At 54.5% G+C, this 15,889-nt stretch overlaps 1 protein-coding gene and 1 pseudogene across 1 annotated transcript in view; one reads left to right on the top strand and one right to left on the bottom strand.

The window, feature by feature from the left end:
• Positions 1–15,889, bottom strand: part of SMOC2 (SPARC related modular calcium binding 2) — a 35,348-nt gene that overhangs the window by 10,698 nt on the left and 8,761 nt on the right. The window contains exons 2-7 of the mRNA XM_049785187.1: positions 13,933–14,104; positions 6,820–6,926; positions 6,497–6,596; positions 5,387–5,434; positions 3,277–3,327; positions 1,505–1,579 (exon numbers count right to left, since the gene is read on the bottom strand). Of these exons, the coding sequence (XP_049641144.1) occupies positions 1,505–1,579; positions 3,277–3,327; positions 5,387–5,434; positions 6,497–6,596; positions 6,820–6,926; positions 13,933–14,104 (553 nt within the window). The remainder of the gene's footprint in view (positions 1–1,504; positions 1,580–3,276; positions 3,328–5,386; positions 5,435–6,496; positions 6,597–6,819; positions 6,927–13,932; positions 14,105–15,889) is intronic.
• Positions 11,706–11,893, top strand: LOC126024987 (uncharacterized; annotated as a pseudogene).

Here is a 15,889-nt window from a genome sequence, read left to right as displayed (position 1 = left end):
AGCGCTAGCGTAGGACGAACCGCGGTTCGATCCCCGGCGTCCCATATGGTCCCCCAAGCCAGGAGTGATTTCTGAGCACATAGCCAGGAGTAACCCCTGAGCATCAAATGGGTGTGGCCCAAAAACCAAAAAAAAAATTATTAAAAAAAAACTCCCCCTTAAAAACATTTCATGGTCAAGTTTGTGAACAAGAGACAACTTTTTCTTGCTTTTCTTCATTAAATTTGATTTATTTATTGATTCATTGATTGATTGATTAGTTTCTAGGCAACCAGTATGCTCAGGGGTTACTCCTGGCTCTGCACTCAGAAATTACTCTTGGCAGGCTTGGGGGACTATATGGGATTCTGGGATTAAAACCTGGGTCAGCAATGTGATCTTTTCCACCAGCAACTGAGGAGACAGTGGGACCCCTTATTTGAAAGGAAGGCTCCAGATGGACTGAGAGACAGCACTGGGTAAGACTTGCCTATCTACAGCCAACTCGGTTTCAGTCCCTGGCACATGTCCCATATGGTTCCCTGAGCAGAGAGCCAGGGCAATCCCTGAACACCACAGTCTGTGGTTCACCTCCCCCCCCCCCAATTAAAATAAAAAAGAACCGGAAAGCATCACTTAGCATTCGGGCCTCAGGCCTGACATTGGCAGGACCAGGGTTCAGCTCCAGTCTTGCATGGGACCCCCAAGCGCCAGACATAGACTGTGGCCTGGTACTGTCACTCTGCACCTTTGAGCACTGGCCTGATCTGGGCCCCGCACCACATGGCCTCACTGAATTGTTGGCCATGGTGCTAGCATAACTGCCTGGAATAACCAGGTGGCCTGGTGGATTCTGGTAGTGCCCATCCCAAGTGGCACCATAGCACCTGAAAACCTTGGCACAGAAGTACCAACCTGATAAGCAAGTGTCACTAGGGTGGACCCTGGGCCCCTGGGAAAGAAGAAAGAGAGGAAAGGAGGGAGGGAGGGAGGGAGAGGAAGAAGGGAAGAAAAGAGGAAGGAAAGGAGGAGGGAAGGAAGGAAGGGAGAAAGTAGGGAAGGAAGGAAGGAAGGAAGGAAAGAAGGAAGGAAGGAAGGAAGGAAGGAAGGAAGGAAGGAAGGAAGGAAGGAAGGAAGGAAGGAAGGAAGGAGGAAGGAAGGAAGGACGGGAAGGAGGAAGGTAGGAAAGAAGGAAGGAGGGAAGGAAGGAGAGAAGGAGGGAAGAAAGGAGGGAAGGAAGGAAGGGAGGGAGGGAGGAAGAAGGGAGGGAGGGAGGAAGAAGGGAGGGAGGGAGGAAGAAGGGAGGGAGGGAGGAGGAGGGAGGGAGGAGGGGAGGAAAGAAGGAAGGAGGGAGGGAGGGAAGGAAGGAAGGAGGGAAGGGAGGAAGGGAGGAAAGAAGGAAGAAGGGAAGGAGGAAGGGAGGGAAGGAAGGAAGGAGGAAGGGAGGGAAGGAAGGAGGGAGGGAGGGAGGGAGGAGAAAAGGAGAGATTTTATCAAATTCATCTCACAAAGTGCTCTCTCTTACCTGAATTCTTGTTGGTCTTATTTTGCCGACTTTTTACTTGTTCAGTCCAAAGTGTGGGGTAACGGGATGCTATATCTAATGAACCAAATGGAACCAATGTTTATAAGCACATCAGAAAATCACAACTTCCCAGTCCAGACTTCACCAGGCCACCAAAAATGAACAGATAAAGGAGTGTTTCAATCTTAAAGAAAGGAGGATCCAGGGAGACAATACCAAGGGCTTCTGTGACAGTCCCAAGAACCCCCCAATGGCACCTGGACTCAGCTTAACTGAAGGGATTGTTCCTGAAACCCATAGTAGTGCCAGACCCTGAGCACTGGACATCAAGCCCATACAGTGAAAACCAGACATTTCTGGTGGCTCCCATTCTCCTCATTGCTGGGGAATCCCTCCAAGAGGAAAAATAATTGAAATGAAATATGAGCAAAAAAGAAATTACAGCCTTTAAAACAAAGTTTTCGGGGCCAGTGAGATAGCATGGAGGTAAGGAGTTTGCCTTCCATGCAGAAGGACAGTGGTTCGAATCCCGGCATCCCATATGGTCCCCCGTGCCTGCCAGGGGCAATTTCCTAGTGAAGAGCCAGGAGTAACCCCTGAGCGCTGCTGGGTGTGACCAAAAAACAAACAAACAAAAAACAAAGTTTTCCTTTCATGAAAGCAGCATGGACATAGATAAGCAGAATTTCTCACAGCAGAAGCCATGTAAGTACTACATGTCGATGTGGCCACTGAGAGCTTACATGTCCCTGCATAGCCAGCATGAGAATTTCATGCCCAAGCATGGCTGGTGTGAGTCTTCCATGGGGCTGTGCCAGCCCAGATAAATACCCCATGCTTCTCTAAGAAAGAAGTAGGTACTAGTGAAAAGGCTGACACGGTGTCAGATAAGTGGTTTGTATGGCTCAGCCACTGTGCAGAAGAACCATGATTTCCATCATAGACACCAGGGCCCCTTCTTTTCCACCCACCAGCCATGCCCTGGGCAAGGCCAGGGTCCTATTGGTGAGATGGGCTCAAAGAGCACACACCTTGGAGTTCAAATTTCCTGTCACTCAGTAATGTTATTCCTATAGATTTGTTTTGTTTTGTTTTGTTTTGTTGGTTTTGGGGGCCACACCCGGTGGTGCTCAGGCTCCTGGCTCTGCACTCAGAAATCACTCCTTGGGGCCGGAGAGATAGCATGGAGGTAGAGTGTTTGCCTTTCATGCAGAAGGATGGTGGTTCGAATTCTGGAATCCCATATGGTCTCACGAGCCTGCCAGGAGCCATTTCTGAGCATAGAAACAGGAGTAACCCCTAAGCACTGCCTGGTGTGACCCAAAAACAAAAAGAAAAAAAAAGAAAAAAAAAAAGAAATCACTTCTGGCAGGGTTGGGAGGCCATAGGACATGCCGTGGAATTAAACCTGCATTCGTCCTGGGTCAGCCACATGCAAGGCAAACACCCTACTGCTGTGCTACCATTCTGACCCTGTTGTAGTTATTTGATTCTACCTTTCCACACCTTGATTCATGCAGCACTTGCATTCCGTAATCCTTTGTCTGCAAACCCTAGTTCTTTCTGACTAGAAAAATATTTATGCTGACAAAGGACCAGACAAAAGAATGGTTAAAAGATGACAAGAAGTGTCCAGTGCAAGCACATGTGGCTTTAAAAGCTCACCTGCCTCTGTGGCGGAAGTAGGGCCTCTGAATGGTAATTGCAGTTGATGCCTTGTCACAGCTCACCCCCAGGCCTCATGAAACCTGATCCTACCCCACCATGCTCACCTTCTTCATCTCCTTGAGGCTGCATCTCCAATGTGGGCACTGAGGCATCATCTGAATGCAGAACGGAAAAGATTTGCAAGGAGACTACAGTTGTGAGAGCAAGTTAAGGAAGCATCAGGATGGAGCTATCGACCCCAGGGCTTCCCACCCACACTCATCAGGCCCCTGCACCATGCAGGTGCCAAGACCTTGAGAGTTTAAGGGGCAGCTGCTGGCAGTGCTGGCCCAGACTCAAAATGGACTTGGGGGGCATGTGGGCACATTTCCCCAGGATGGATGAAGAGATGAGATGGGTGAGGAACTGGGAATGGGGAAGAAACAGGGACAGTCTTGAGGGGGGGTGAACTCCCAGGAAAGGCAGCAGCTTTGTGGTTCCTGATTGGCCCATTTCCTCTGGGAACAGGCAAGATCATCATAGCTTGATCACTGCCCTCATCCTGCTCTACACTGCATCATGGGGGCCATGCAAAGCCCAGGAGAAGACTGTGGAAGGTAGAGCAGAGGGAGGTAGAGGACAGCACCCACTCCTCTCATGGCCAGTGATCACTAGCATGGGCAGAATCTTGTACTCTGGGTCCCATCAAAGAATGAGGCCATCCAGGAGCATCTCCAAAGCCTGTGGTCATCCAGTCAGGGACATTTTCAGGTCCAGGTGGCTCAGGGCCACCCTAGGACTATCATTCAAGCTCCCATGAGATTTTGTTGAGGATCAGGTGTGCCTGAGACACGGCAGGTCCTGCTCTGAAGGAACACTCATTCCCTGCTGTCCCAGCTCCCACTTTGAGGGAATAGTCACTCCCCGATGTCCCTGACCCACTCTGAGGGGATGGCATGCCCTGCCTGTGCCCTGCCTGTCTCTCTCGCAGATCCAAAGGTAAGGCCAAGGGTACCTTCAGTTCTGACCCTCGCTGGGTGAGCCAGAACCCTGAGCCACAAGGTGCTGTTTATCATAGAGGCTGAGGACACTGTGGCCAGGGGCCCCTAGGGGATTCTACTGTGGGGTCTGAGAGGCTCCAAGTGTCAGGCAAGTGGGATCCTCTGCTGAGGGGGAATTGGAGGACCCAAGGGGCTGGGAAACCCCAAGAGATTTCTATGTGGCCTGACCTCGCTGAGATGGAAGCCATCCACATTGGCTCACACCAGGCTTGATGAGGCAACGTGGTTCACACCAAGCTAGATAAGACCCACATGACCCGTGTGGCTCACTCTGAGCTAGACGAGACCCAATGGCTCATGTAGAGCTGGACGAGACCTACGCGGACCACTTCGAGCCAGTGTCAGCCACACACTGGGCCCTGGCTGCCTTGAATCTATGTGTCCTGCAGACCAAAAGGGCAGCTGCCAGGCTTCGACCAAGGGCTCCTGGATCCCTGGGGCCCTCCAGCTTCACCTGGTCCAGCCCCTGCCCATCCCTACCCACCCCAGGATTCTCCCCAAGCACAGTTGAAGCCCCTGAGAAGCAGCCACTGAGCATGAGCCCACCGTCACGGGCCACAACCACCAGACGCCACTGAACAGGGTCACATCTGCTCTCCTCCACACACCTTGGTGTGGCGCTCTGGGAATGGAACCAAACACCCCGACTGAAAGCGCACAGAGCCCAATCGTCTTGTGTTTATGTGTGTGTGTTTGTTTGTTTGTTTTTGGGTCACACCTGGCTGCGGTGGTCAGGGGTTACTTCTGGCTCAGCACTCAGAAATTGCTCCTGGCAGATTCAGGGTGGGAGGGGAGGGGAGGGGACCATGTGGGGTGCTGGGATTCAAATCACCATACATCCTGGATCAGCTGCATACATCATGTGTGCATGTGTGTACATGTGCATAAGGTATGTGTGTACATATATTGTGTATGCATGTGTATAGATAGGGCATGTGTGTGTGGGTGTGGGTGTGGGTGTGGGTGTGTTTGCGAAGCAGGGGAGCTAAGTCACTGACAGGCTGGAGGACTGGGGTTGCGAGTCTGAATACATGAGATGGTTCAAGGTTGGACATGATGGGTGTGAGAAGCAGAAGGTGTGAGAAGCTCAGAGGCCAGCAGACTCTCCAGTCCTGCTTTCGGGGTCTCCTGCCTTGTAATGGTTAAACAGAAAACAGTTTGACAGAACTCTTACCTGCTCTCCCCACGCCTTCCCGCTGGGGCAGCCTCTCACCGCCAGAGCCTGGGTGAGAAGAGCAAGAATGGCGTTAGTTCAGGGCTGGCCAGCGCCATCCACTGCCAGACAAACATGTCTTCATCTCTGCCACCACGACACAGATCGAATCCTCACACTCTCATGGGCCTGCATACTGTCAGGCATCGCCAGCCCTCCACGGGGACAGCTAACTGCTGGCCATGGGAGAGGCTCTTCAGTGCTCTGGGGTCACTGTCGTATCTCCATAGGAGAAGCTGGAACACCCCCTGGCAGACGCTGTGGTGAGGGTGAGTCAGACCATTGCATGGAGAAACCCACAACTACAGTCATGGAAAATCCCACAGGAGCCCAGTGTCAACCCAGGTGTCTCGGTCCATTCCAGACAGTCCAGGGCGAAATGAAGGGCAGGAGCCTTGTAGGGCCCCAGCAGCCCCGCCTCAGTCAAAACCTGGGAGAAAGGGTATGGCAGCGGCTACCTTCCCTCGCCACACAAGGACCTGGGAACAGGGTAGAGCCTGAGGCCACCTGTGCTCGAACCACAGGGAAGGAAGCTATCTCTGTGGATCTCATCACAGCGGTGTTGCGTTACGAGTTCAGTGCTGGGCCTCCGGGTCAATGCTTTCCCCTCAGGGTATGGCCCTACTCTGGCTGGCAGAGGGCTGCAGCGGACCTGAGGGAAGTAAAGGGCTTTGGGGTCCTTGTCTGTCCTGGCGGCACTGAGAACCCGTTTCCCTCAGCTCAGCGTATACAGTGACAGCGACAGGAGAACAGGCTGGGCTCAACAGCAGAGGCAGCCATGAGAACAAGAGGCCCCTTCGTCATGGAGACTGACCAAGGGGCTGCTGAAGGGAAGCCCAAGTCCCTCCCACCAAGGAGCATGGGGCCACCCAGGGATTCTTGGTGGAACCAAGCAGTGTGGAGAGCCCCGTGCACTGCCCAGTCTGGAGCGTGCACACATGCAGAACTGGAGTCGCCTACACCCCCCTTGGCTCCACTTCGGCCCCTACTCCCGTGGCTGTCTTTGGCCATGCGAGGTGCCAGGTGGAGCCTGGCAGCCTGGGGCACACCACGGCAGCCATGAAGACCTACCTGGGCATCGTGGCATCTTATGCGCCACTGCGGTGCCACTGATGGGCCGGCCGTTGGCGGTGACGCACCAGCAGTAGCCGGTGTAACTGTGGCACTGCACCTGTGGGGGGGGGAGGGAGGAGCAGGGCTGAGCCAGCAGGTCCTCCCCTCAGCTTCCATCCCGTTGCACCTCTTCATAGGTAGCTGCAGCCAGTCCTGGACCTCAGAAAGCTGCCTGGCATGAGGGGCAGGGCCCACCACAAGAGCCACACCCACCGCCTGTACCTCCTCAGCCACCTGTAGCACCTCACCTGCTGTAGGATCCCCACCATGGGAGCCCCTACCTGGCTGTAGGAACCATCCTCACTGCACTCCGGAATAAAAACATGCTGTAGCTCCTTCCGTGCCTGCTCCTGCGTGTACTTCCTCTCGGCCACACAGCGGGACACATCTGCAGATACAGGGTCCCAGTGGGCCAGTCAAGTCATAGCGGGACCCAGTGGAGTTACAGCAGATCACAGCGGTCATGGTGGGTCAGAATTGGGTCACCACAAATAACAGCAGGGTCACACAGGGTCACAGTGTGTCTGTGCAGTCTCGATGGATCAGTGGGGTCACGGTGGGATCCACCGAGATCACAGTGGGGTCAGAGCCAATCACAAGGATGCATAGTCACCTGCTGAGCAGACCCATGGGGCTGGGTGGCATCAGCTCAGCCTGGGATTGGCCTGCCCAGGTGTCCACACATGAGACGACTCTGCACCATAGCCTAGCTGTGCTGCCCAGGATCAGCTCCCAGAGCACTGGTGCTGGTCACCTCCTCACTCCCCAGCACATGTCCTACATGTGAGACCACCCCCGACACCTCCAGAACCAGCCCCAGACAGCCTGTTTCACTGTGGAAATCCCTGAGCTCAGGCCAGAGAACCTGCAGCACCCTGGGCCCAGCCAGGGCAGCCACTCCACTGCAGCACTGTCATCTAGGTGCCCCTGACCAGACCTGACTAGATCTGACCTCTGACCCCTGGTGGGCCTTGACCCCTTGATTTTTGACCCCTTACCTCTAAGCAGAGCCCAGTATGAGATCCAGCACATGCTCTCAGCACCAGATCTTCCTCCACTCAAATGGAACACTTATCCTCCCCCACCAGCAGCTCCAGCTCCAGCTCCCAGCTGGCCCTATCCAGCCTTTTCTTTCAGTCCTGCCCCACCCTGCCCTGCCTGCCTCCCTCATCCCTGGCCCGGGCCATGTGGTGGCATGTGGCCAAGTGTAGCCATGTTTATGCGGAGAGCTGCTCCCCAGCACTCGGTCCCCCTGTGAGAGAGAGAGAGCCCGGCTCTGAGAGTTTCCAGGCACAGATGGAGTCAGACAGGGACAAGAATACTGACTTCCCAATTCTTCTATCACACACACACACACACACACACACACACACACACACACACACACATGCATGCACGCACGCACGCGCCTACACATGAGTGACGGATGGTTCATGCCAGGCATCTTCCAGTCTCAGCCACAGAGGGCTGTAAGGGCTATAGCGAGCACTGCTGGGTCAGCCTTGGGCGCCTCTACAGGAGAGTGGGCCAGTCACTCCAGTCAGACACTAGGACTGCCCCACAGGAGACCAGGGGCAGCTCCCTCCTTCTGCAGCTCAGACAGCCACCTCTGCATGAGCACCACCCAGGCCCAGGCATAGTAGCCACAAGGGCCCTCTAGAACCTTCTCGCCTATCAGTGACACTCCAGCATTCTTGGAACATACAAGCTAGATGTCCTCATACTATTTACAGAAACTAAAACAGACAGGCCAAGACAACACAGTGGGGAGGGCACTGGCCTTGCATGCAGTTGGCCCAGGCTCCCCTGCAAAGAAAAAGGAAGGAAGGAAGGAAGGAAGGAAGGAAGGAAGGAAGGAAGGAAGGAAGGAAGGAAGGAAGGAAGGAAGGAAGGAAGGAAGGAAGGAAGGAAGGAGGGAGGGAAGGGAGGGAGGGAGGGAGGGAGGGAGAGGGAGAGGGAGGGAGGGAGGGGAGGGAGGAAGGAAGGAAGGAAGGAGGAGGGAGGAGGGAGGAGGGAGGGAGGGAGGGAGGGAGGGAGGAGAGGGAGAGGAGGAGAGGGAGGGAGGAGGAAGGAAGGAAGGAAGGAAGGAAGTAAGTAAGGAAGGAAGGAAGGAAGGAAGGAAGGAAGGAAGGAAGGAAGGAAGGAAGGAAGGAAGGAAGGAAGGAAGAAAGAAAGAAAGAAAGAAAGAAAGAAAGAAAGAAAGAAAGAAAAAAAGAAAGAAAGAAAGAAAGAAAGAAAGAAAGAAAGAAAGAAAGAAAGAAAGAAAGAAAGAAAAGAAAGAAAGAAAGAAAAGAAAGAAAGAAAGAAAGAAAGAAAGAAAATTGAAACAGTGTGTGACAGTGAGAGAGAATCAAAGCAAAATAGCCAGCAGACTCAGAAACAAAGGAGGCAGCTCAGCGTGGGCACATCAGCTCTGAGGCCCAAGGAAACCCTCACTTGGCTCCTTCCTGTGATGTTCTGACTGAGATTGTTAGAGGAAAAGTTAGCACTTCTTTAACTCTTCACTGACCTGGTTGCAATTTTACTTTGGACATTGTTTGTGGAAATGAGAGGCCATCCCAGCAGTGTTCAGGACTTTCTCCTGGCTCTGCACTCAGGGATCACTCCTAACAGAGCGTGGGGGACCTTCTGGGGCATGAGGGATCAGCGTCAAGTCGGCCTTTTGTGCAAGCAAAGGCCCTCCCCACTGTACTATCAATTGCTCTGGTACCCGTTCTGCAGAGAAAATTAATGTTCAAAACTTGGACACCATAAAAATCTTTATTTTGCTGAGCTACTTAAAATATAAACCTAAATGTCCCCCGTCCACTCACTCAGCATCATTAAGAGGGCTGGTGACCCTCAGGTTGGGCAACCACCACTTTTATCCGAGCCCAGAGCATTGTAGGCCACCCTAGTGTCTGACCTTCCCCAGTCTGCTGATCTAGGATCAGTCTTGTGGTCTTGTGACCAGCTTCTTTCTGGGACTGCAGTTCTGAGGTAAAGCCTGTGACAGTCCCCTCCCTGCTATATGCAAGTGAAGGTGTGGCCAGGGGTGGGTGGGCATGGCCCACAGGGGGCATCCGAGTGTCAGGGAGCCGGAGCCCTGAACTGGCTGCTGGTCTCCAAACCACACCAAATCTGGCACTTGTCTGAGCACTGCCAGCCTGTTCCCCTGGTGGCTCAGCCTCCCACGCCTCTGGCAGGTGGTGTTCTGTCACCCAATCCCAGCAGACAGGAAGTGTGAGTCCATGCCAATGCCTCAACAGAGTCCAGCCCACCTCAGAGGAAGGGAGGCCAACCTCAGCTGAAAACAACATGCGCTTGAAATATTAACAGTTGAAAATAAGCTGCCAATCTTACCAACTCCATCTCTTTTTCTAGGCCAAAGAAAAAGTCTCTGGTACAAATTGGATCATTTTAGTAGGACCCGAATCCTCAGGGAGATGATATAAGTAACATTCCCTTACTGTGCCTGGCATGGTATCATCGAACAGTTTGGGCCTATTTTTCAATAGGTCGGTGGCTACTGACGATGCCTTTGTGGGCCATTAATTGAACTGGTGATTATTTCTTCCCTAGTCTCAACATAAAACAGACTCCTTTTCCAATGTGTCACAAAGTATGTCTGATAGTGAAGGTACCCCATCACGGGACCTCTCAAAATGTGATTCTTAAGAGACAATCAAAATAAACACATGCTCTCGTGGCCACTTCTCAGTGTTTCACTTCAACAGGAAGCAGATAATTTTCTCCTTTGCTGAAATCTTTGACAGGATTGAGCAATGAGCAACTTTGGCGAGAGTGCGGGCCATTTTGTGCAAATTCTGGTGAGCCACAGAGGACAGGAGCCCCGGGCCAGGGTGGAGACAAGAACAGAGATGGGGTGTGGAAGTGACTGAGCCCAACAGTGCTCCAGGTGCTGTTCTGCCTGGAGTTCCCCATCCAACCCTCAGGAGCAGACACAGGAAAGCCTTCAGCTGTCCTCGAAACTAGCAGATGCTGTTGCCAGCAAGAGCTGGAAACTTCCTCTTGCACCAGGACACCTGCCAGCGCTCAGCTCCTTCAGCTCATACCACCTGCAACTTCTCCACTCACAGATCCCCCTCTGGCCCTCCAGCTTCAGGGCTGAAGAGCTGGTGTGAGTGGTGGCAGTTTGCCAAGGCCAGCACAGCTCTGCATGGCAACTGATAAAGATGAAGGTGAGCCGCTCTAGGGAACGGCCATAGACACAACAACCACCACGGGAAGGGCCGCAGGTTTCAGACAGAAAAGGCCGGAGAAATCACAAATACACCAGCAAAGAGAAGCCACAAAATCTATGGCCACAAGGGAGGTGCCACGGAAACCACAGACACTGGGGCGAGGCCACGGAAACCGCAGGCACAACCTTGGGGTGAGGGGAGCGACGACGGAAACCACAGGGGAGATGCCACAGAAACCAGAGACATAGTGGGAGGTCGCAGAAACCACAGATACAGACACCATAGGAGAGACGTCTCTCCAGGCATTTCTAGTCCGGATGGAGCCTGCATGGGGCCACCCCCTACCCAGGAGAGGCCCTGGCACCTACTTCCACACACACTCACAGGTTCACTCCTCGCCTTAGAGCTGCCACTTGGAGGGCAGGTTGGGGATGAGGCCCAGAGATTGCTTCTTCCCTGCCAAGAGTGAGGATTCTGAATCCAACAGAGCTGCAAAAAGGGTCTTGAGGTGTCCCTACAGTCACAGTCCTGCCCAAGGGGCCTATCCCAGTTAGCATAGCTGGGCTCGGGACTGATGCAGGCAAGGAAGACACTGAGGTCTTGTGCTCTGGATTCATCCTGACGCCTCTGTCCCCAACAGGGGCTCAACAACAAGAGGATTGACAGAGGTGTCCCAGCATGAGGTGTGTGCCCAAGGAAGACATGACCACAGCCAGCCATCCGCCATCAGGAGTGAGAGGTCCTGGCACAGCCTACAAGGAGGCACCTGGCCCATCCCCATAGTGGACCCCTGGGAGCTCTGTGACTGTTCCTTCTGCCTGATCCTCTGACTGTTCCCATGAACCCCAAAGTAGACAGCCCAGCTGCTGGCATGGACTTTACTCCTCTGCTTTGTCATTCTCATGTTTCCCTCCAGGCCATACATACTATTGAAAGTTAGGCCAGTCTGGTAGTCTCTGATCAATAGAAGAAATATAATTGTAAAGACTATACTTTCGGGGATCATTTCTATAGTTCTTGACTAGAGAAGTTCCTCTAAACGCGTAGGGTACCAGAAACCACGATGATGAGACACATCACCCTCTCCTGAGCATGAAATCGGCTTTAAGTGATGCTTTTGCAATCATAATGTGTTTGAGTTGGTGTGAGCACAAGGGTGTAATCGAGTGGATAATAAAAAAATAAATAAAAATATAATTGTGTTTTCTGAGCTCTGAAAACACAAACTCCACCAGTTTCTAGAAAATATGAGAAAAATGCAGCCCTGGAAACCGCCGCCCTACTCATCTGGGCTCTGGGTTGGTGAAACATCTCACCCCACCTAAGGAAATGCAGATGAAAATACTCAACTCTTCACCCCAGGCTCTTCAGCTAGAATGCCCTCAGCAACCAGAACCCCGGGCAAAGCATCGGACACACAGCAGAGGGGGCAGTCCAGCCAAGCGCATCACCAGGAAGGTTCCAGAAGCAGCCAAGTTGTGCTGAGAGACTAGAGCGACCTTAAGGGCAGATAAGGGTTGTTCAGAGCTGGTCCCGTCTCAGCAGTGCAGTAGTCGATACAGGCTGAGGTCATCCCCATGGCCCTGGGATGGGAAGTGCCAATTCTCAGAGCAGCCCCATGAGAGATGCCAAGACAGCCTGAGAGGGCCTGAGATAAAGTGGAAAGAGGCTGCTCTGTCTTTAAGTTCAGCTTTATGGTATCCAGCAGGCCAGTGCCCACAGGGCAGCAGCGAGGGACACTGCAGAGCAGAGGGACAGGTCAGGGTATCCCAGACCATGGTATCCACAAACACACCCACAAAATGCTTCAGGGTCCCTGATAGAAGGGAGCTGATGGGCAGGCAGACACCTCTAGCTGCTGTGGGCACTGCCAGTTCTGAACTCCCACATGGCCCCTTGTCACAGTGCCCAGATGATGGGCAATGTGAGGACAGGGGCGGAACAAGTCCCCCCCAAAAGGAAGATTCCAGAAGGTTCCAGAAGGATTCAGATTAGGCAGAACCAAAGGCCAGGATGACCTGACAAAGTTAGAGTAGCAAAGGGAAGCACACACGACCATGTCCACCCCCACGGGATAATCAGCCAGCACCCGGGTCCCAGGGGACAGGTTGGTCAGTATCCAGGTCTCAAGGGCCAAGTTAACCAGCACCCAGGTCTTGCAGGCTACTTGGGCACTGAGGGAAGGAGAAGCAGGGTGTTAGTTTCTGTGTCCTCACCTTCACCCGACCCCACCACTGCTGAGGAGGTGGCCAACAAGAGATGCTACCGCCAGGCTGCTGTGGGATGAAGGATGCCTAAACTACCCATGCGGCTGCTAGGACTGAGGATGTGCTAACTATGTGTGTGGCAGCTAGAGCTAAGGATGTATAAACTTATAAAGAAGCCTAGGAGCTTGGTACCTACCTCACATACCTGCTAACTAGCGTGAGGATAGGTGTTGACCTGTGCAAGCCCACCAGGGCCCCAAGGAGAGACACGTAGGCTCAGGGCCCCTGCTAAGTTACGCCCACAGGAACACGAGCTTAAGATTCCCAGCAGTACACCAGCCCTGAGCCTGCTGGCCTGTCCCCTAGCTCTGCTGAGGGAAGAGCACAGAGCCAGGAGGGGACATGATCCCTCCACAGACACGCCCCAAACCCAGCACAGCGTCTCTACAGTCCACACCTTCCTGGGTCTCTGCTCCAAATGCAGGCAAGGGTGGGGTGGGGTCTGTATCCAACCAGAGTGCAGGGTCCCATGGAGGACCCCTGCAGAGGGCCAGGCAGGTGTCCCATGAGACAGGCCCCATATGGAGCCCCCAGGACCATCCTGCTGGGGTAGGGACAAGGGACAAGTGTTTTCCTGGGAAACCAGCCTGAGTGAACCCCACAGCAGGGCTGGGATGGAGACGTGGCCTCTGGTCAGCATGTGCGGAAACCCTGTGAGGGGAGCGGAGGTGGATGGTGGGTCTGTCGCCAGGTTAGGGGCAGAGACAAAGCCCCGTTCACAGGAGGGGCATGGCAGTGCCCTCCTGATGGGGCAGCTTTGAGTGTGGAGATACAGGGACACAGCAGCCAGGAACACAGGCCAGGGGCTGAAGGTGAGCTTAGAAGGAAGTGCTCTGAGTCAGAGCACAGCTGCTCCTGGGCTCTGAACCCCAGCACTGACACACATCTGGGCCTGAACCCCAGCCCTGCACCCACTGCAATCCCAAGAAGGCCCCTCCCTCACCTCTGCAGCTGCCTCGGTGTGCCACCTCCAGCTGCGGGTCCTTGCACTTGGCCCTCTGGAATTCGCAGCGGGACAGAAAGGTCCTCCCATCTGAGGCGCACAGCGGCTTCTGCGGGGAGCCTCCACACTCCAGGCTGCAGTCCTTGTCCCTGTCCTGGTCTACACGCAGGAACTGAGGGGAAGAAAAGGCAGTGAGGGGGTGCCCAGCCGGCACCTGACAGAGGTACGCCACCTCCAAGGTAGACACCCCATAGACACACATGACATCCCATAGACATAGGAGATGCTCCACAGATGCATGGCACCCCCATAGGTGCATGGGACACCCCATAGATATATGTGACACCCCACAGACACGTATGACACCCTCATAGATGTATGTGACACCCCCTTAGACATATGTGACTCCCCAGACACATATGACACTCTCAGAGATGCATGTGACACCCTATAGACATACATGGCCCCCAGAAATGCACATGACACTCCATAGACACGTGGCATCACTCCTCACACACACAGGTGACCTGCCACGTAAGCTGCCCTATGGGACAGCCCTGACCCCTGTAGCCCCAGCATGCGTGTGACTTGGGAGCTGCAGGAGGAAGTGAGGCCCAGGGCTGCTTCTCAGGGGGCCACACATGGCCACCCCACAAAGCTCCTGGGTCCCTCCTTGTCCCCTGACATGCAGCCAGAAAAGTGCCTGTCCTGTCTGACCCTCTTCCAGGCCTCAGGCATGGCCAGAAGGGTCTTCCCGGCATGTGACTCCTTGGGCAGGGCCAGGGATGGGGCTGTGGGGGGCGGGGAGGGCATGGGGGGTTAGTGTTGGGCCTGTGGGGTGGGGATGAGGCTGGGGATGAAGTGGGCCCATGGGGGCGGGGCCAGGGTGAGTTGGCATGCAGGCTTTCCCCAGGAGCATCAGAAGCCTGGAGTGTGGGGTCCCCCCTCCCCCAGGCTGTGTGTTAGTATAGGTGCTGCATACCTGCCAGGCCTGCCCAAAGGGCAGAACTGAGTATGGACAGCGAGGCTCTGCCCTCTGCTTCATAGAGAGGGGCTGATTGTGGGGGGATGGGGAGCCAGAGACACCTGGCTGGGAAACAGCCCCCAGACAGCAGGGGCTCGGGCGGGCACCCCAATTCCTAGCAGGGAAAATGTGAGTGGCAGCTTGGGGGCTAGAGGACTTCTCACATTCCCCCTTCACTTCTCATGCTGTAGGGTCCTTGGGGTGGGCACCCAGGCCCCCACCACCTGACCCCAGGCTCCCACTGAGCCTTGGGATCACAGTGAGCACCCATAGGCTGAGGAATCGAGGTGCTAACGGGGAGCTGCTCCCTAAGGAGGATGCTCAGGATGGGGGGCAGCAGCCATGCAGAGGCAGAACTCAACCTAGGGACAATTTGGACGTCAACACCGTACATTCCTGCACCCCCTGACAGTCCTCACCCACACTGGCGAGGGGCTGAGGGGCCGAGGAACTCTGGACAGAGGCCCGGGAGGGGCATCGCAGGTCTCAGGGCCCCCTTCTGTGCCGGACGCTCAGATGCCCCCACAGCCTGGCTAGGACATGGCACATGCAGCTGTGTCTTCAGATGCCGGGAGTCCCCACAGGGCTGCCCCAGGGGACAGGTATGGAGAGACTGTCTGGGAGGGTAGGAGCCCAGCCTGTGTAGAGACGAGCCACTCAGGGACCCTGAGCACTGACCTCCCTGCCCCAGGGGAGACAGGAACAACAGAACCAACTATGTGCTGAGGGGTGGTCCCGGGGGCCTGCACCTCCTGAGCCCAGCTCCAGGCAGCAGATTCTAGCACTCGTGACTGGGCTGTGTCTTTGCACAACTCCACTCCACACCTCTTCTGACATGACAGGCTCCTGGTGGCCCCAAGTCATGGAGGGGGAGGAAAGTGGAACAAAAGGGAGGTGGGAGGAGGTGGAAGGAGAGGAGGAAAGAGGCGGCCT

Source organism: Suncus etruscus, chromosome 12, assembly GCF_024139225.1.
Source record: "Suncus etruscus isolate mSunEtr1 chromosome 12, mSunEtr1.pri.cur, whole genome shotgun sequence".
Classification (NCBI taxonomy): Eukaryota; Metazoa; Chordata; class Mammalia; order Eulipotyphla; family Soricidae; genus Suncus; species Suncus etruscus.
Note: the sequence above shows the minus strand (reverse complement) of the source record. Positions and strands in the feature narration are given on the sequence as shown.